Below are 20338 nucleotides of genomic sequence, written 5' to 3' on the forward strand. Positions count from 1 at the left end.
GATCCCTTGAGGGATATTCACAAGCTAACCAGCAGTAGGCTAAATAAAGTAGCCTGGATACATTTAACTGCACTTTTTATTCTTTATCTTAGTTAGTTACTTTTCATGTAGCCTCTTGTAACCAATTAGGCTACTATATTAGTATTAGCTGAAACATTACCATCAGCGTACTCACAACTACATGCTAACATGCTAATTTTTAGTACTAATGTATACAGTGTTCACTAGCTTTGTTTACCACATGAGCATGCTAACGTAAGCCAATAAGTGCTAATGTAAGGTTAGCTGCGGTGCAGGAGTTACTAAACCTGTTGATGGAGTACCTTACTTGGGTTAGGGGCATCACAATACTTTTAGCATTATAAGTAGACTACAGGTTGTTGCTAAAACTTTTGTGCTTTTACGTCCTTAGTTCACTTACTTGTTGGCTGCTAAATTCTGTTTTTTTTTCTGCTTTTTTATACAAATTAGTGTTGCTACTTTATGTAATGAAACTGGGAATAGTCAAGTTTTCTTGCTGCAATGTTTCATTGTGAAGTAAATGTTGATTGCGCAATGTAATGGATATAGAATAATGAAACTATAAGCATTTACATTGGTTCTCTTTAAACCTCGCTATCACTATACAATTTGATCTGCCGCTGGGCACCAGGTCATCCAGAAAAGGTTTACTGGTGATCTGTTCTCTTCATTTTCATTTCAATCATCAAAGTTATTTCAATGTATCCTGACAGGGACATTATTATTGCATTATTGTGCACCAAAATTTTAATGGCAATCCATCCAAGGGTTGTCGAGTGATAGACACACATTTATCGCTGTCTCCCCCGAACATCACGACATCAGAGCTCATGGGGTTTGCCCAAAGTCACCTTGAAACCTCAACCTGCTCAAATATTGTCATGACAGTAGCATTTTTTCCCCTCCAGTGAGTATTTTGTTGTGTCTTCCAAGTCGGTCCAGCATACGAATGCATCTAGGAGCAGCTGGGTTTGAAGTGCCTTGCTCAAGGTCACGTTGACAGTTTATGTTAAAGGAGGCGACAGCACATCTCCTTTATTCCCTGCACTCTGATTTAGCAGCTTGCAAAGAGATTTAAGCCGATGGCTTTCCAGTTTCAAGCCTTACCTCAAGACTGCTGCTGCTGCTGCTGCTGCAGCGGTGACTCTGCAAAACGCTGAAGTGGGTTATAAGCCGGACAGTGACGGATTAATTTGGACTGCTGAGATGAAGACTTTCACACTGCATAATCATCAATGTCTCATCACTTCACGATTGCAACTTACAACTAATTGGAAGTGACGGCAGTGACCAATAAGGGTCATGAAGATGATTGTGTTTCGCCACTTTATGGAGTCATCATCAGCAAGCTTAAAAATATCAGGAGTGACTTTGATGTGGTGGACGACGCCATATGGAGTCGCATTGTGTCTCAGTGCAACAAATACTTTTAATTTGGTGTCACAGCGATAGAGTTCTACTCACTTGGATTCAGAAAAGTAAAATGGGTTAATTCTTTATATGACAGATGTATTGAGATATGATATGTGATACGAGACTGCGGCGTTGGCGTTCTATATGCAAAGCCCGGCTTGGCTCCACAGTCACTCTGCAGGCCCACTGTGTTCCTGGATGTCCACCTGTCTCTCAGTGGCTCGACCACTCCGGGCCTGTCTGCCAGCTTGTGGACATCTGTTTACTTCCTCCTCCATCAGTCGTCATGGCTGCAAACCCCCCTCCACCCGCCCACACCATCGCCACCAGACCCCCCTCTCCTCCCCTTGCCTCAACTAGCCGGCCGGCCTTCTCCACCCCTCTCTCGTGTTTCCCCCAGACACCAGCTGTGAACCACTTATGCTTATCCTGCAGTCCACCTCAGTCAGCCCTGTCATGTCCCCGGTCGGCACAGCACCCTTTCTGAAATGGTCAATGTGTGTATTGTTTGTACTGGTTTGCTGATTCACAAATACGCACGCCGAAACTGGGTGAATTAGCAAATTAGATGTGGGAAGGTTTGCATATGGTTAAATGTTAGAGAGATAGGCAAATGCGGCTATGAACACATCCAGTGTTTCTGTTTACTATACTGCAGGAAACAGCCACTATACGATTACAGGTGATCCTGCTGAATTTTGACTGAGCTGCTTCCTCAGAACACATCACGTCGTAACATTTGTGAGGCCGAATTTGAATAAATTCAAATGGTCTGTTATAACAAGGCCATGTACGTGACAGTAATGATGCATGAAAGCAATTGAGTTCATTTTGATTTCAGCATCTTGAATCATTTCGGAACTTTTATTCTTTAGCCCTGCTTCTTTGGAGTGCCAGAGGTTTTCTCTTTTCATGTTAATCCCTCATTTAAAGATGTGGCTATATGTCTGCGCTGTGCATCTGAACCCTCAGTCAGCATGTTCTTGCACTTTTCGTTCCATTTGCACATTTCCCTCCAGGCAAAACATGTGATATATGAACAGAAAACAGAAAAGAAGTTCTCCGATGTATTCCATATTACATTTCGGGAGCTATTATTCACACTCAAAAGATTAGGCACTCAGACGGTCAGAGAAATGCCTCTAACAAGGGCTTTTTTTGACAAATCATAGCTGAAAAAAGGAAATATCGTGACCTGATTTGCAAAGTTACCGAGTCTATGTTCAGCTTTGGCCTGAAACATGGTGTGACACAGCACCACACTGAGAGCCAAATATCCAAATCTGCTCCTCTACCCGTATGCCCCCCGACCTAATAAAGCACCTCCTGCACTGACACTTTCTTCGCCGTCCCCTCTGACAGACTGCAGTCAGTGGGCAGCAGCCCATGGGGAGCTCGCTGAGGGAGGTGCGGGGCAGCCAGTGATCAGAGTGAATTAGAGTTATGCGTGACATGCAAAGGAGAGGCTCCAGAATGTGACAACAGCTGAGTGTTAAAGTGAAGCTTTTCCGCCTGAGGGGAGAGGAATAGACGACAAAGAGAGCGCAGCCTGCTGTGAAAGGAGTCAACTCCTTTTGTTGGCTCTTTAAAAAACACAAACCTGTTATCCATTGGTCTTCTGGTTTCAAAGCGGTAGGCTCCTGAAAGACGTCTCTGGCATCAAAGCAGATCAGTCAATTAATGAACATGGCTGCCACGGTATAAATCATCTTTACAGCTGGCACTTGTTGACATCCTCACACCTTCAACAGTTTAAATGTGCAGATATCTAAATAATGGATAGAAAAGAGAGCAACTTAATACACTTCCACTGTTGTCACTTTTATCCAACTTAAATGCACAGTATGCAATTTCTGCCACCGCAGTCTTCTCAATCAAAACAAAACAAACCATCACACGGTATCTCCTCTTCTCTTCATTTCTTTAACAACCAGAATTGCTGATAAGTATCAACATGACTCAGGCAGGATTCTTCTTCTGTGAAGTAATCAGTGGTTCCATGGTGTAATGGTTAGCACTCTGGACTTTGAATCCAGTGATCCGAGTTCAAATCTCGGTGGAACCTGATTTAAGTTAGTGAGACTCAAACAAAGATCATCATGACAAATGTAATTCTTGTCAGTTGCTTTGGACAAAAGCGTATCCTAAATGTGGGTAATGTCTTTAAGTTTTCTAGTCATGCTTTGTCAAGTTAACCGAGTTGCGTCCTCCCTCCCTGCGTCTCTCCCGGATGTTATAGCAACAGGGCGACCGAATGAAACACACTGTTAAAGAGATACACCTTGAGAAAATATATCTCACAGGTCTGATCGTTTATGGATATCTTAATGCGGAAATGTTACATATTACATCTTTACATTTAGGACCATTAAATCTAATTCTGAATGTTAAGATCATGTTATGTCCCTGATTTCAATCCACAAGATCCACCAAGGTGAGTCCCACTGAGGATTCTGTTTGAGTATTTTTTTTTTTTAGATATTTTTTTAGGGGGGATAACGTCATAAACTACAACGAAAGACATTTGAAGCTCCATTCAAAGACCTCGAAGCTCACTGACCTACATATCAGTGGCACAGAGAAGGACCGAACACATATTTTCATCCATCCGTCTGCCCTGAAGTCAGCGCTGTTGAAGCATTCGCCCCGAACATGAACTCCGTGGAAGCTTATACGTTTGTACTGTGGCCCAGTTTGGAGGCCCAGAAGTCGTTACAGTTCAAGTAATAACATCACAATGGAGTTCATTTGTTTCGGTGACGTTACGTTTGTGTTTTTTTTTCTCGCCACATCTGAGCCTCTTGGGAGTATTGTATGACACCTCTGAAGGCTCCGCATCTCACCTTTCACCCCGATCTGTGACACTTCCTGTGGAGTCTCCTCTAACCTGACGGAGCTGTCGGTGAAACTGATACCACGCTACAATAACTAGAACTATCGAAATCAGATACACGGACACGAGGTTCAGAAAAGTTTTCCCCAAGCTTGTAATCTGAACAATGCGGGCTCAACAGTGACAAAGTGTTTTCTGGTTTCCTCAGCACGACAGTTTCTCCCTGTGTGATATCTTGTAAATGAGCCCGACAGCCTCACATGTCCACATCTCCCACACAAAGTTCATGCAAAATCAACCGCAAACATTTGTTCCTCTGGTACACAGGGATCGGTTGTCGGTTCCATCACAAGGAGTCTTGTTTTTTTTCTCCTCATCATTAAGTGCAAACATGTAAAATGACTTCTTAAAGGAGGAATTCTGCAACTGAAGCAGTGGGACACATTTTCAGACTGCAGCGGAGGTGTTCTGTCAAGAAAGCAAAAGAAAGAAAGTAGGCTGGATAATGTGTCATGAGTACATGAGCAATATGTGAGTCACTCCTGTCTAGCTGAGTAAAAAAAGAAATGCATGGTCCCATGATAATGAAATACTAAAGGGTAAAGTCACTTAAAAATTAAAATTCAGTCATTATCTATTCACCTCCATGCTGGTGAGAAGTTGGTTGAAATTTCGTAGCTCACAACACAAAGAACAAAACAGAAATAAAACTAAAAACATAAATGCCTCCATGCAGCGGGTAAATACGGTAAACTTATTGTTCTTGTGAGGTCTTTTGGCTGCCATGATTGTGTGATTGTGTAGTAGAAGTAACTTAAACCCTTCGTCATGCAGTCAAACTCCTTCATCCACGTTCAGACGCGGTGCGCCACGACGCTTTCAGCTAAGCAGCGACAGCAACGATTTCTGCTTGGAAAAGAGGGTGCCAGCAACATGATTTTTTAAATCAATGTGGGAAGGTGCGGGGCTTCTGGAAACTTCGATCGAGACAGAAAAACTGCATTTTTTACGTTTCAAAACAAGTCCCCATCCACTTCGGTCGTTAAGCAGAACGCTGCAGCGCTGTTGTGGCCGCGAAGCTCAGGAAACGTGTCGCGATGTGTATGAAACTTCGCCCAGATTTGTGAGTAGATAATGACCCAATTTTTCCTTTTTGGTTTGAACTTTTCCTTTAAGAGAACCAGAAAGGCAGGGGGATCAAACACAAGCACTGTGGCGGTGCAGCTTTTTTTTTTTATTATTTCTCTCCCAACAAAGAGCTCCACCGGACCGAAAGCATCAAACTGTGGCTCGTCTCACTCGTGATGATCTGCACTTGTGCGACACACAATAAAGCACAATATTTAAGGGTGTTAAGAAAAATCCTGGAGAAATTCAAGAAAAAAGACATTTAGTTTCACCCTCTTGACATAAAGCAGGGGTGCTCCATGCACACATGTGGTCAGATCTCCCACAGGCTCTTTCATCCTCCACACATTACTCTTCATAACAGCCTCTTGTTAAGCCTTTTACTGTCCGTGCACCTTTTTGCTGAGGCTGCTGTCAGCTCCACCCCAGCCCCAAGCTCACTGGTACCAGCAGCATTACCACAGTGGGCGGGTCCGGGGGCTCGTTGGCTTTAGGACCCAGTGGCTCCTCCAGCGGAGGCAGGCAGCGGCTCGGCTCTCAGACTGAAGCAGACAAAGGCGAACGGAGAGACGGCGTGCCGCTATCCTGCAGCATAGACTCACACATCCACACACACTCCCCCCACGGCGCACACACACCCTTCACTCTGCAAGCAAGCAGCGACGCAGGTGAGTCCGCTTCTTGGGTGGGATTATCCGCAGACTTTTTTTAATTATTTCATTTTACCGAGGAAAGGGAATGATGATAGTGTGATTTTGCTGTTGGAGTTGAGATGACATTTGAGGGTGTTTGAGCGCGTAGGGAAAAAAATGATTGCAGCCCCTGTTTTTTCCCATATCATGTGCGTTTTTGAGCAGGTGGATTGTGATAAGGTGTGCGCACCACCCAGCCTACCAGCCTTCCCTCCCCGACCTAGAGAAAAAAAAAACTTACATTGTATGACGCTCTTTGCCATGTGGCCATACTCAATCCAGCATAAATGAGAAGTGTGGGCGCATGAAACTTTTTTTTTTTCCTTCATTTTTTTTGTGTGTGACTGATTTTTTATTATTATTATTATTTTAAAGCAGCTGGGTGTTTTCTAGACAGATGCTGCCGGTGGATGGATGAGCTCTGATGGTGGGGGGTGACTGGAGAGAGAGAGTCATGGTGTGGTGCTGGTTTTGTTCGGGAGTGTGTGTTGTGTGGGTGGCTCGGGCAGGAAGACGGAACCAGCCAAAAATATCAATGATTGCTGCAGTGCTGCTTTTAATGCTCAGAATGAGTGGCTTCTGCTGTGGTGGGTGGATTTCTTGATTTAATTGTTTGTACTGCAGTGTATCAATCATCATGTAAGGCTGAAGTTTAACATTTAAAAAAGGTTGACAGCATTTATTGCCCCTGTTAAGACTTTTCTTGGAGAATGAGCCGGCTGACGGTGATGTCACTCTGAAGGCAGGCACCCTGTAGGAGACAATGGACTGTCCTAGTTGATGCTCCACTGGGGAAGGGTCACTGTTGGCTCTGCCCATTAGTGCGGCAGATGGGCTCGAAAACCTGGCCTTTGTCAGCTGAGGAGCACCGATTTTCCACAGAAGGCCAACCCCTATCAGCGTGCCTGTCATAGAAAAAAAAAAAACCCAGTACAGCCAAGGGTTATCAGGGGGATTGGAGGGCCCTGCAACATGGATGGATGGATGGATGGATGGGTGGCGGCAGCATGTTTCCTTCTGTTCTGCTAAATAGCCCGTTTGTCATTGCGGTCCTTTTTTTTTCTTTTTTACAGTACTGTAGATTATATGCAACACAGAGGACAATGAAGGATTGCAAAGTGTTAAAAGACTCTGCGAGCGAATGAGCATGATGAGACCTCGTCTCATTCACTGGTTTACATGCATGGGCTGAAAAGATTTAAAGAGCCTCTAGAGGTTTCTGAGGAGATGGGTTTTTTTTTTTTTTAAATGTTCATTAGAAGTAGTGTGATATGTTTGAGATCAATATCAGAATTTATTAGTAGAGTGATGCAGCGCTGCAGCTTCAGAGTCGGTAGAACATCCGAAAATGTCAAAGAGTCCAAGGTGACATCCTCGAACAGCTTGTTTTGTCCAGCCAATAGTCTAAAAGAGATGGATGAATGGACGTTCGCATCGATTTTAAAACCGAGAAAAGCAACAAATCCCCACGTTGGAGAAGCCGAAACCAGAGAGCGGTTGACATGTTAGCTGGGAAGATGACTGTATCAGCAGTAATAATCACATTTTGATAGTTGAATCAGCTATTTTGATACGGAGCTCCAGGATGAGACCGCTTAAGTCGAGCATTCACCAAAAATTTTGCGGGTCTGATTAAAGAAGAAAAATGACCGCCAGCCTGAAAAGATACTTTGAGCTTATTGAGGTTAATTCAAATGTGTTATTGGGTGCACCTAAAGAAAAAAGTGATGACTGTTATAGTCATCTCATCTCCATTCAGAGCAACGAACCGTGTTGAACCTGCTTTGCATATGTCAGACAAAACTCTTCAGAGGTCTGAAACATGAAGTGAAAACCTCTGTTTTGGTTTCAAGACAACACAATACTGTAAATTCACATTGTGATGATACAGTTCCACTCAAAGTCAGTGGTTTCTGGCCCTGAGGCCCTTCTCACCGAGGGTTCGGTTGAAAGTTTACTGACGGAAGATGCCAAACAGTGATGGTGCTACATGTCATTAAGATGATGAAAGTGACTCAAACATCCTAAAATACAGACATACAGTGTACGTGTTGTAAATGAGCCACTCTGAAATGAGATCAATGACCCGGATAGTCAATATTGTCTGGTTCTGTAGGCCGACTGTGACCTGTAAGAGAAACGTGCGTGACAGTGTCAAACTGGGCGACGGTACTTTTGTGACAAGTCTATTAAACAGAAAACATGCAATATTACAAAGATGAGAATGTGATCGCTCTTCGGGAAGGTCTTTCAGTATATTGAAATTGTATTTTGTCAGCGGAGCGCGGCTTTAAACTTTGCACAGAGAACTTCCTCTTTTATGTGGCCGTTTTTATGGGTGTGTGTCAGGGTTCAGTTTGAAATACATGGTTCAGTGATCTTCTTTGGGTTCAGAGGACTGAGCACATCAGGTGGTGGAAGAGGACAGCTTTTTTTTTTTTTTTTTTTTTTAAAGGGAAGCTTTTGGCCCGTCCCTCCAGTAGCATAAATGGTTTATTGTTTATTGGCAGGACAGATGCATCTTTGCATAATTTCCAAGAAGCAGGAAGAACCGGATCTCCTGTAACATTCAAATGTCCGCTATTTGAAGAGTCAGGAAAGAAACAAAAAAAAAAACAAAACAGGGTTGGCATTTTCCTTTTTAAATAATGAACACTTCAGCTGAGGTTCAGATCCAGACGTGGCATGGTGGAACCTGAACTTTCAACAGAAATGCACTGATAACACACTTAAACATGTTGTTTATACTCAAGCACGTGATTACTTCATAAATATTACGGATATTTAATATAATACACAAGAAAACATGCTATACCTCTATTTAGGGTTACTGCTAGAATAGGTTTACAGGCTTTAATGCTCAATAAACGCATCAGTGTTCTCATTCTGTCCAGTGATGCAGCTCTGTATTCCCCCTCTGTCTGAAACGTTCTGTTTTAGCTTCTGTTACATTAAGGCCTCCCCTCCCGAATACCCAGTCTGCTCCGATTGGTCGGCTCACACATGCCTGAGTCCAGCACCACTAACAACAACAGAGCAGCTGAGCTGAATCAATTCTTATGTGCCAAACCAGCCCCCATGCATACAATTATGCAAATGTGTGACTCGGCATGATGGCACAAAGTCACAGAATTGAAGGCGTGGCTACTGGCGAGGTGTTTAGGAGCAGGGTTTTCTGTGGGAGAGAGGAGCTTCTGTTGGTGCGGACTCTGATCTTTTTAACATTGGAGGTCGTTTCCATGCACAAGAACATGTTTAAAGCCCTGATGAAGAACAAAAACTGAAACAACATAATAGGTCTCCTTTTAAATGTAGCCTCTATCGCTCCAGCCCTTGTCTAGGTTGTCCTTTTTTTTTACCTGAATTTTTCAAAACCTTTTCTGTTTGGTGCCACAGACACAGGACAAAATGGCAGCATATTGACAGCTGGATATTTGAACAACATCAAAGAAAGGGAAAGATTGGTTTCAGATGTCTGAATCAACAATCACAAAGTTATCAAATGTTCTTCCAAAGGATCGTTTTGCATCTGTAAACCTTGAACTTTATTGCTGGCCGAGCGCCAGTTACTGATTCATCTGAGCGAGTGAGACAACTGCTCACAGGTGCATGTAGGCGTCGGAGGAGACGGAGACATATCACATGTGAACCTGCTACATGCAGCAGCAGCCAAAGCAGATGAGACATTGGATTGTAATCTTACTCTGCGCAAAATATAACCAAACGCACATTTTTCATATTTCTGGGCCTAAGCCATTTACAGATGTATCCTGGCTCAAAGTGTTGAATAAGCGACAACAAATCTTCCATTTCATTTGAGTAAATAATAGTCTTTTAGTGTTTTTGAGCATTATTCTACTTGTTAATCATCAAATCTTTACCAATGAAAAACCAAACTATTTTCCATTCCGTGATTCAGGTAGCCATCTTAATCTCATCCATGTGTGTAATCCTATTTTTACACTGAAATCGACACCATTAGCACCCCCGACAGTAGCTTTATGATAATCTAAACATGTAAATGATAGGATTTATCATCTCCAGACCTCCTTGGGGAAAATCAAATCTGCAGGAGGTGGAGGGGAACTGGATCATCTGTTAAAATGAACTTTTCGTGGAGACTTTCAAACTTTTATGATGTGATCACCACAATGTCCAGCACAATAGTGGTTCACTGATTACAAAAGCTGCACGGAAGGATCTTTTTTTTTTTTTGATGGTACAGCTGATGTTCTTTGATGTGGTCCCTGTTTGAGGCGGGGCTATCAATCACAGCTGTCAGAAGGACACGTTGGTCTGCAGCCTACAGGACGGTATTCAAAACCAGTGCTTTAGTCTTCCTCTAAATAATCAGTGGATTCATTCATTATCTCTCTGTATGCAGATGAAACCATTACCATCTGTCCAGGAATTGGATTAGTCATTTTCTTTACTCCTCTACTAATTATCTTTTGGGCTGTGGACAAATCAAGACATTTGAGGATGTCGTCTTGGGTTGTGGGAACCAGTCGGGGTCATTTTTTGCCATTTTCTGACATTTCGTTGACCCAACAACTTGCGACAGATTGACAGAATGGAATCAATAGTTGCAGTCCTACAGTTTAGCTCACCTTGTGTTATCATGAAGTAATCTATGACTGGTGACCGCTAGCAAAAATCTTCCTGATCCTTTTTAAAACGGGTTGTCACATGTTATTGGAGGCCAAAATGGCAAATCACTACGTCTCTATAATGATCTTGCAGTATTTGAGATTACATCCGTTGTGTTCTTTCTGTCCGTAGACTCTCCGGAGCTGGTCACCACCACCACACATCTGTCACAACCATCACAACTTTCAGTCATCATGGAGCTAGACTTTGGACATTTTGACGAGCGGGACAAGGCGGCCCGTACCCCGCGGGGCGGGCGCATGAACGGACTCCCCAGCCCCACCCACAGCGCCCACTGCAGCTTCTACCGCACACGCACCCTCCAAGCCCTCACCAATGAGAAGAAAGCCAAAAAGGTGCGCTTCTACCGCAACGGGGACCGCTACTTCAAGGGCATCGTGTACGCCGTGGCCAGCGACCGATTTCGCACCTTCGACTCGCTGCTGGCCGACCTCACACGCTCGCTGTCTGACCACATCAACCTGCCACAGGGTGTCCGCTTCATCTTCACTATCGATGGCATGCGCAAGATTTCAACCTTGGATGAGCTAGAGGAAGGTAAGGATGTCAGGTCGGGTCGAACGCAGCAATCACTCGTTACATCTGATCAAATGCATCAAGGTATCATTTGAATTTCAGGTTTCTTTGTTCCCCAGTGGAGCTGCTGTACTGAGAAAGAAATTACAGGCCCCCATGTTCAAGATGATCTGCAGTGTCTGTGCTGAGAAGATTTAGAAGCAGAACATTTCCACTTCTGAGATTAGAAGTCTTATCTTTTTCGGTCTAGACTCCTGTAATCTCTTCATGTGATGTATCGACTTCTAATCTGAAGGGGTTTCTTTGGACATGCGACGCGGTCCGCTCCCCCTCAGCTATCTGCCCGTAGTGCATTTTGCTATAAGAATGCGAGAGAATGAAGGTGAGGATTAACAGCCACCTTCTCAAAAAGCCAACACAACATATTTCTTCATATTAATAGATCCCGCTCACGGTTCTGCTTTCAAAGAACCGTTGAAACCTTTTGTATAAAGCTGAAAGCGGGTCTTCTATCTGGGCCTCAGTGGTCTCAGATTTTGCATGTTTAGCTTTATACTCGGGCAGGGGATCACACTGAGCTGTAAAGTCAGCCCTCTACAGCTCAGCAGGATAAATGGTTCATTAACAGACGACATTAGCATCGGATTCTTCAGGCACGAGTGACTTTTTTATCGTCTGCATCCGTAGTAACGGTGGGTGGCAATCTCGACCAAAACTGCACCTTTTTTGCACGTTATAGTGGAAAAAAGAGATGGATTTTTCTCTGATTCAGGAGTTGACATACTTCACGTAATGAGATATTTTACTCTGAGTTTACTCATCATTTCTTGACTCTGTCTGATAGATGTCTGAAAGGCAGCTTCATGAGCAGCTGCCATCGTGTCTGCTGAAGTCTATATTCGGAGTCGGAGGGCTGATCTGATCTGATGTGATTGGGCGCGCTTACAGATCCATGTAGTAAAAGTCGCCAAAGATGATTTGGAATCCCTTTTTGGGAAATGAATGAAATCTTTTGCTTGGCACCAGACGAGATGATCCACGCCTTGCCCTGGAAGTGGAAAGTCATATTTCGATTAAATCTCCTACTTTGACTTCTCCTACAGAAGCAGTCGACCAGGGTGTTCGACGGATTACAAAAGGAAAAGTTCTATAACATTAATACTGAAGGTGTATTTTGCCATCAGCTATATTTGTTGAATACTGTTTCACCTGTCAAATCCTCAACCATTGGCCAACTTGCTGACAGACATTACTCTGTGTGATTCTTTAGAAGAAGCTTGGAAGGAGTGAACTCAGAGTCAAGCTGGAAGATAAACTGCAGCTTAATTTGTTCAAAATAAGATGATCATCTCCGCTTCTTGAGCTGCTTAGGAGGGACGGGGGTGTGCGCGCCGCTACGTGCACTTTCGGCGTGGCTGTGTGTGGCGACTGCAGTAAAGACGGGGCTGCACACTGTGGGTGGTGGTGGGGGGGCATTTCATTGTGCTTCCTCTTGCGGGATATAATTAATTGCTCAATCTCCTCTGCACTGTGTAATCCCGTTTTGTGCCTTTTTGTCTTTGCCGTAATTTCTCCACATTTGGCCTAATTGTTGCCTTCTGGATCGTGCCCCCCCCCCCCCCCACTCCCCCTTTTGTCAAAATTTCCCTTTCTCTCCATCTCTCTCGCCCTGCTGCAATTTGTCTTTAACTCCTTTCCTTGTTTGGGCAAGAACGGCACAATCTGCTGTAAAGGCTCGAGGTCGATAATGACGAAGGAAATGGAGGATTGTTTAGAGAATTGGAAGAATGACGGGCCAATTTAGGAAAGGCTGCGGATTTAACTTTTTTTTTTTTAATTTGAGGAATGCCCGCCATCGCCGATGTCCCATAAGGACGTCTGTCATTTTTAAAACGGGCTTCGTCGAGAGCGATGGTTCCCCCAATGTAAATGAACCAAAAGAGACACGCTTTAAAATCCAAACTCAATGAATCTTTAATAAGTAACGATGGGTCTCTGCTGCATTGCTGTTGTATTCTTTGACTGATCCGCTCTGTGATCTCATGTAGTTTAAACTCGAGCCGCAGCACGATATTAAATCAGTGTCGTGAACATCAGCACACATGTTTTCTTTAGATTTTAAACTAGGGCTGGACCCAAATATTAGGACTATTCGTGTATTTGTTCTGTGGGTAAGTCTTTGGTTTTCAGTTTTGGGGTTTGGATGTTTGTATTTTTGCTTTTTTTCCCCCTTCATTTATTCTAAATGTAGGCAATCAATAAATCAACAAAATAGCCGTTATTATACCTTCTTTAAACAAACCGGTGGGATAATAAACATGCATTTTCCATTTTATTCAGTGACAAATGACAATAGAAACAGCAATAGGAACCTTTACAACCATGCAGTCCATCTCAGTTGAGATCAGAGAAATGTCCGGCCACGTCCTTCACAAGTCAGCACTCCCTCCTCCTCCAACCAACGCTTTGATTATTTGCTGTCTATTACTACCGAAAGCTCCAGAGCCCCCCAAAAAACGGTGTTGAGGACAGCCCTGCTTTTAAACCACATTTTTTCAAATCACAAAAAACAACACACGCTTCCCGTTTGTACTGTGCTTTTGGTGTTTCCATTTGTGAGAGGGTCCCCATAACATGATGGGGATTAATAGCGTTTAGTTTTTGTTGATCCAAGGATCAAAAATAACATTTGCAAAAACCTCGAGAGCAGCGTGTCTGCAGAAACGTTCGGTGACTCAAAGCCTGCCCGTGAACAGTTTTCACTCTTACAAACTTCCTCAAGCAAACCTGACACCGTCCTGCAGTGTGTGCTGTTTACATCAGCAAAGTAAAACAATTTTGGCCGTTCCGCTAGATCGATTAGAGATTAAATCCAAGATGCCGATAATTTGACTTCCAGCAGGTCTAAATGTTTCTCAGCGGACACCCCTTGGACTCTCGGGTGTCAGAGTTGAACATCTGAGTGTGTTGCAACACGCTAACCCAATTTTTTTTTTTTCCTCTGCCAGGGGAAAGCTACGTCTGTGCATCGGAGAACTTCTACAAGAAAGTCGACTACACGAAGAACGTCAACCCCAACTGGTCCGTGAATGTAAAGGCCTCGGCGAGCCAGAAGAACATGCAGTCCCTGGCTGCCAAAGCCGCCGGCGAGTCCAGGGAGACCAAGGACTTTGTTCGGCCCAAGCTTGTGACGGTGATGCGCAGCGGCGTGAAGCCGCGCAAGGCTGTGCGCGTGCTGCTCAATAAGAAAACCGCGCACTCCTTCGAGCAGGTGCTCACCGACATCACAGAGGCCATTAAGCTCGAAAGTGGTGTGGTCAAGAGGATCTACACACTGGATGGCAAGCAGGTACAGTATGCCCTACCTTTAGCCTGGCATGCATCATGCTCTCAGGTATAGAAGTCGGATCACATGTGTTCATTCGGTGACGCCGCTCTCATAAAAAACTGCTGCTGGTGGCTTATTATGTCTGCATTTGTTTAGAGGATAGAGCCCTCTGTTCTAGAAATGACGTGAATGAAGCAGGCACAGTACATGTAAGCAAAGCAACACAATAGGAAAATTAGTGGTCAGGGTTGTATGAAGTCATTCATACCTCCACCTGCACCCAGACAGGTATCGGGATCAAAGGAGAGCAGGAAGTGAAACTATTTGCACGTAAAAGCGAAAAAAAAAAAAAACAGAAAGACAAGCGTTATTGTCGGCAGTGACACGGCAGGTTCATGAGAACCTCGAGCGTCCGTGAGACCAAAAACCTGTGTACACACTGACCTTCATTGTCTGCAGTCTTTCAGTCCGAGGCCACACACTCTCCTGTCTTGTGGTTCAGGTCATTAGTATCGTGTCCACCGGCCTTTTGTTGTGGAGTTTTTAGGCCATCGGTATGTCTGACTTGATCTGTCAGTGAAAAGCTCCAAAGTCCTGGGAAATTCTGTCGTCCACCTATTATGGCAGCGCACAAAGGGCCAAACCCTGTATTGTTGATTATTCTGTCCCCGTTGTTTCTCTATTTGGGATGGTGCACGCTTGATCTGGATAGATCTAGAAAAGCCCACGCTAACATGTGAAGGTTACAACTAGGTTACTGAGGAATGCAAACTCAGAGTCCTTCTAAAGAGCATGCGCAAAAGATTCAAGTTGGACTTGATGCGTTTTTAGTGAGCTTGCGGTGGGGGGGGGAACATTTTTTGGAAGAAGATGATGATCAGGTTCAAGCCAACAGACAGTTCTGGAGACAGTTAGGACTTCAGTTTATCTAACATGCAGGCACATCTGGATTCTCAGCTTGAACTCCCATTTTGAGATGCTGCTTTAGTTGTATGTTGCATGTAACTGAAGCCACAGAACACAGAGCGAGAGAGAGGGCGTCTGTAGTAACCTTGACTGTTCTCTGGCGCTCATATTAAGGACCCTTCGGCTGTTAGAGCCAAGCTGAATTCAGGGCAGTGCAATCCCCATGAGAAGGGAGAAAAAAAAAAAAGGTTCGGTTTCCACTGGCTGACGGTGGGCAGTAACATCATGCATTGACTCCAGACCTTTATTTTATATATGGAAAAGTATGCGAATAAACTTAATACAGTCTCTCTGGATTAAAAACATCAAGATTGAGGTCCTGATTTTGTCACAAGTTGGGAAATGCACATCAAACATTCTTTATTTCACGGAAAATTATTAAAACACACATTGGAATATGCATTTGTTTAATGCACACCACGAGTAGCTTATCAATGGGGCTACCCAAATTACTGTCTTGCTAAATTCAACCTGTGGAATGTATTTTTACTTACTTTGGAGATTTCTTTCCCAGCGTAGACGCTCAGTGGTGACAGTTGTGCCGCGGCTTCTTTGCATTCGTAAAGGGAACGACAAATTCTTTCACGTGTTTTCACTTTTGAGACGATTGAAAGCAGATCGGGACAGAATGCATGAGATGGTTTGCTCGGCATTAATGTCTCGTATAAGCTAGTATCCACAGTAAAGCCATGAAGATTAGCAGAATACTGCACTGACCGGGAACTGATATAAATGGAAATGGGACACATCTGTAAATTCGCAAAAAGAAAAGCTGAGCGAATGATCCATGCGAGGAACACAACATGCTTTAGATTTACCTAAAAGTCACTCCCTGGGGAAGACTATTGTTTACTCAAGACTGCTGGCGGAAAGGACGTGATGTTTTATTCATGTTCACGCTTTATTGGAGCAGTTTTGAGGGACAACCACGGCCACCACGCAGGGTCACCCACCTGGAAGGGTGTGGAAAGGTCAGCGAGATGCATCATCTACTCACTGCTCCTTTTTTTATAATTTAAGACTGATGCTGCTTCATAAAACGATTGACAAAATGCTAAATATTCGTCTGTGCAGTAGGGGAAGTCACCTCACGCCAGCAAGAGGCGTTCACCGTCTCGCGGGGTGAACGCGACTGCCGCTCTTTCCTCTCGAGAGCTCCCAACGGTCACACCTGTAACTGACGGCGCACATCAAATACCTGTGCTTTTTTCACACTATCCCAAATCACGGTTAATTAACAGAGGCGGGGATGTGGAGCGGGCGGCGGAAGCATGTGTGGATGCGAACGCAGACATCTGTTCCTCGGTCCTCGCTTTGATATGGTTAAATGTTCGCTAATTCTCCTGCGGGGACATTTTTCTTGTATTATTCATTACAGATGGACGGGGGATCATGCCCTGCTGAGCTCCTTCTAGGTGTTGTACTTTTTCAGGTTTTTTTTTTTTTCCTCCCCCCCCCCCCCTCTGTATTTATAAGGCCCGAATCACATGCGGCTTGGAGGAGGGGAGGAGCGCTGAGATGATAGATGGGGGAATTTGATTTTAATGCTCTCTCCCAAGGGTGCAGTCTGGCTGCCCCGGGTCTTCTACAAGGATTTTCTGCAGAAACACTCGCTAAGATGTTTTGGATATTGTTGATCAAATTCTAGAATATAGAACATTTCTATATCGCACGGTTCCTATGTTTGTGGTTTGGGCTGTGGTGAGGTTTGAATCCTCTTCCCTTGCTTTGGATGCCATCATACATTTTTAATGCGGCGCTGCCACAAAAATGAATTGAACAGCCGCCATACGGTTGCTACCCCGATCCGAGCGTATTGATTCTGTCGTCATCGCTGTAGATATAGATGAATTGGTTCATGATTAGTGCCCATTGATCGGCGATCGCGACGGGGCTTCCCAGGTTCCATAGCGATGCACAGACTGTCGAGAGAAAATGCTGCACACATTATTGCGGCGTCTTTGTGTGCAGAGGCACACTGCAGCTGCTCTGTGGTGGAGGTGATATGGTAGAAGCAATATTGATGCAGTGCCCGCCCCTCCCTGACTCGCGCCGATCCTCCTCTTCCCAGTCCATTGCGATAGCTGCTGGGACCGGTTGCTAGGAGACCACATCCCGGGCACAAAGAGAGCCCAGCTGGTGTGGACTGGTCTGTCAGATACCACATCCTGTAGCGGGTGTGAGAGTTTACCATCAATGCAAGCCTTTAAAAAAAAAAAAATATTTAAAAAAATCACATGTCATGATTTTTTTTTTATTATCATTTTTTTTTTACCTGTGTACATCCCATAATTGGGCGTGGATTGGAAGCAGGGTGGGCTACAGCGTGTGCGTGCAGTGTGTGGTTTTAAAGGATCAGACTGGAGATAAAAGGTGATCAGGTTTTGGTTTTAAAGCATTTCTGATACGCCTGCTCTCCCTCCTGATTACCCCCCCCCCCCCGGTGCTGTGCAGACTCTAAAGACAGCCTGCCCTCCTCTCTTTTGTCAGTGTTGTGAACAAAATCACTCCCATTTTCCCCTCAAATGCTGCTGCTTTTCACTTCAATCGGGAAGGGTGGGGCCAGTGGATTCGGAGGCTCATTTTCCATTATCGGGAGCAAATTAGGATCGTTTTATTTTTCGCTGATGGCTGATAATTATTCGCCGTGCCTAAAACATTACTTGATTTGCCCTCGCCGCTTCTGAAGGCTACATGAAAATCGGAAGAGAGTTTATTTAATTGCTGGCAGCCATTTTGTGTTCACTCCTCTTTTTTTTTTGATAGAGGTGTCTGTGTAGCATAATAGGTCTGATTTGCAATGAAGATCAGCTGTGTGTTTTATCTAAATTGCACTTTGGGAAGGTTTTCACCCAGTACATGCCACATCCAGATGTCATTTTTTTCTGAAATGTGGTGCAGGAGGAGCGTGGTGGTGTGCAGTTTGTCCTGACAAATGATCTTGACCGTTCTGCAGCATTGCTGAGAGCTCTTTAACGGATTTGAGTGCCCATTATTCTGACCCGTGTTTAGAGTCAAGGTTTTCTTTTTAAGCTCTTTTAAAAAAAAAAATGTTTTAATCGATTTGTCAACAATGAGCCACAGAAGAAAAGAAACGGATGCTTCGAGCATGCTTCAGGCACAAGGTCACACTGTTATTGTCAGAGAACAAAAGATTCCAGTTTGCTTTTAAAAGTTAATAACTTGCGGAGGGAAATTATTCGCAAGAATAGGATATGGATTAAGGCGCGGGTTCAGGGCTTCTTAACGTCTAAAATACATCCAGTAATGGGGAAGAAAAGCCTGCTTTTCCTTGGTTATCAGTGCTCGTGCAGTCTGCCTGCTCTTTGCCATGCTGCAGAAGCAGTTGTCATGGCAATAAGCTCCGCCGTGATGGATTCAGTTTGTGACAATGGCTGTAATATGCTGAGTGTGCTCTTTACAACGGGTCTTACCTGCTTGCTCTCTCCTCCTCGCCCCTCAATCCAGCTCACTGCTGCAGTCACATTTCAATCACACGTGCACGCACACACTCACACACACACACGCACACACGCTGTTAAACAGAGACAGACAATCAGGCTGACAGAGGGGCGTGGTCGCCATGATGAAGCATCCTGAGCAAGCATGGAAGCCCGCATCCCCTCACAGGCTTCCTGCACGAGCACCACATCAACAAGTGAGCATGACCTGGGGGGGGGGGGGGAGAGAGAGAGAGAGAGAGAGGAGGAAGCGCAATTTAATAACGCTGAGGCCACATCAGTCAGCCAAATGGAAAGCCTGCTTCCTCGGGGTTGGGGAGGGGTGGGGTTAAAACAACATCATGCACCAGCTGCTCCCCATGACGGTGCAGATATCGCTGCCTAACTGGCTCATCTGTGCTCCAAATGCAGCCAGAGCACCTACAGTAGCACACAGACACAGTGGCAGTTCACCAAGGTCAGAGGCGGGTCAGGCGGGCGACTGGTTACAAAGTCGTCGTTGGAGTGGGACGAATCGCTGCAATGCTCAAAATATAGATTGTCTTTTAGATTCCAATTGAGGGGGATTTGATTTATGTTTGGTGATTATATCAATCAACCGAGCCTCTGTAATTAAAGCGTCCTGACATGATTCTGAAGCTATGATTGATTTAAAATGCCTTGTATTGTCTGAGAGACCTTCAGGAGAGATGGGTAAAATGGAGACGCTGCGTGCTTTCTGGAGGAATATTCCAGTCAGTGCAGAGGCTCTGGTATTGATCAGGTCTGTGTGCCTTACAGTGAGGGAGATGGTGTGGGAGTTTCCCCATGGGCTGCACAGAAAAGATCTTTATCTTTTTTTATGCTTCACTTTGCTCTCACATAGCGAAATAATCCTGAGACTACACAATACTACATTTAATAAAGAAGTACTGTCAGATTTATGGGTTTTTTTGCCCTTTAGGTTTAAGTTAAATGCTCTGACTTTGATGAATTATCAGAAAAATCAAACAACAAAAATAGGAAAGAGTGCGAAAAAAGGCAAACCAGTATCGACCAAGGAAAGCACGAGGGGGGCGTAGAAATGGGGATACATGTGAGACGCAGACCAGCCAGCAAAGAGTGAGGAAAAACACAGGAACTGATTAACTAATGAAACACGGGTGCACACAGACAGAGGTTGGAAAACAGACAAAGACAGGAAGCAGGAGGTGGAAAGTCAGTGATGCCACATGAGGACTTAATCTACAAAATAGGACTGGAAATGATTAAACCAAAAAAAACCATCACACAAATATTTTTACATTCAGATTTTTGTGTACAGTTCAGT

General features: G+C 44.3%; 1 protein-coding gene and 1 non-coding gene across 2 annotated transcripts in view; both read left to right on the plus strand.

Moving 5' to 3' along the window:
* Positions 1–3427: 3427 nt before the first annotated feature.
* trnaq-uug (transfer RNA glutamine (anticodon UUG)) lies at positions 3428–3499 on the plus strand. Its single transcript has one exon. It is a non-coding gene; the product is annotated as a tRNA-Gln (tRNA).
* A 2386-nt stretch (positions 3500–5885) lies between these two features.
* Positions 5886–20338, plus strand: part of LOC115594127 (neuronal migration protein doublecortin) — a 29778-nt gene continuing 15325 nt past the window's right edge. Inside the window, exons 1-3 of the mRNA XM_030437946.1 lie at positions 5886–6063; positions 10870–11295; positions 14283–14623. Coding sequence (XP_030293806.1) covers positions 10932–11295; positions 14283–14623 — 705 coding nt within the window. The 5' untranslated portion in view covers positions 5886–6063; positions 10870–10931. The remainder of the gene's footprint in view (positions 6064–10869; positions 11296–14282; positions 14624–20338) is intronic.

The sequence above is a fragment of the Sparus aurata genome, chromosome 13 (genome assembly GCF_900880675.1).
Source record: "Sparus aurata chromosome 13, fSpaAur1.1, whole genome shotgun sequence".
Lineage (NCBI taxonomy): Eukaryota > Metazoa > Chordata > Actinopteri > Spariformes > Sparidae > Sparus > Sparus aurata.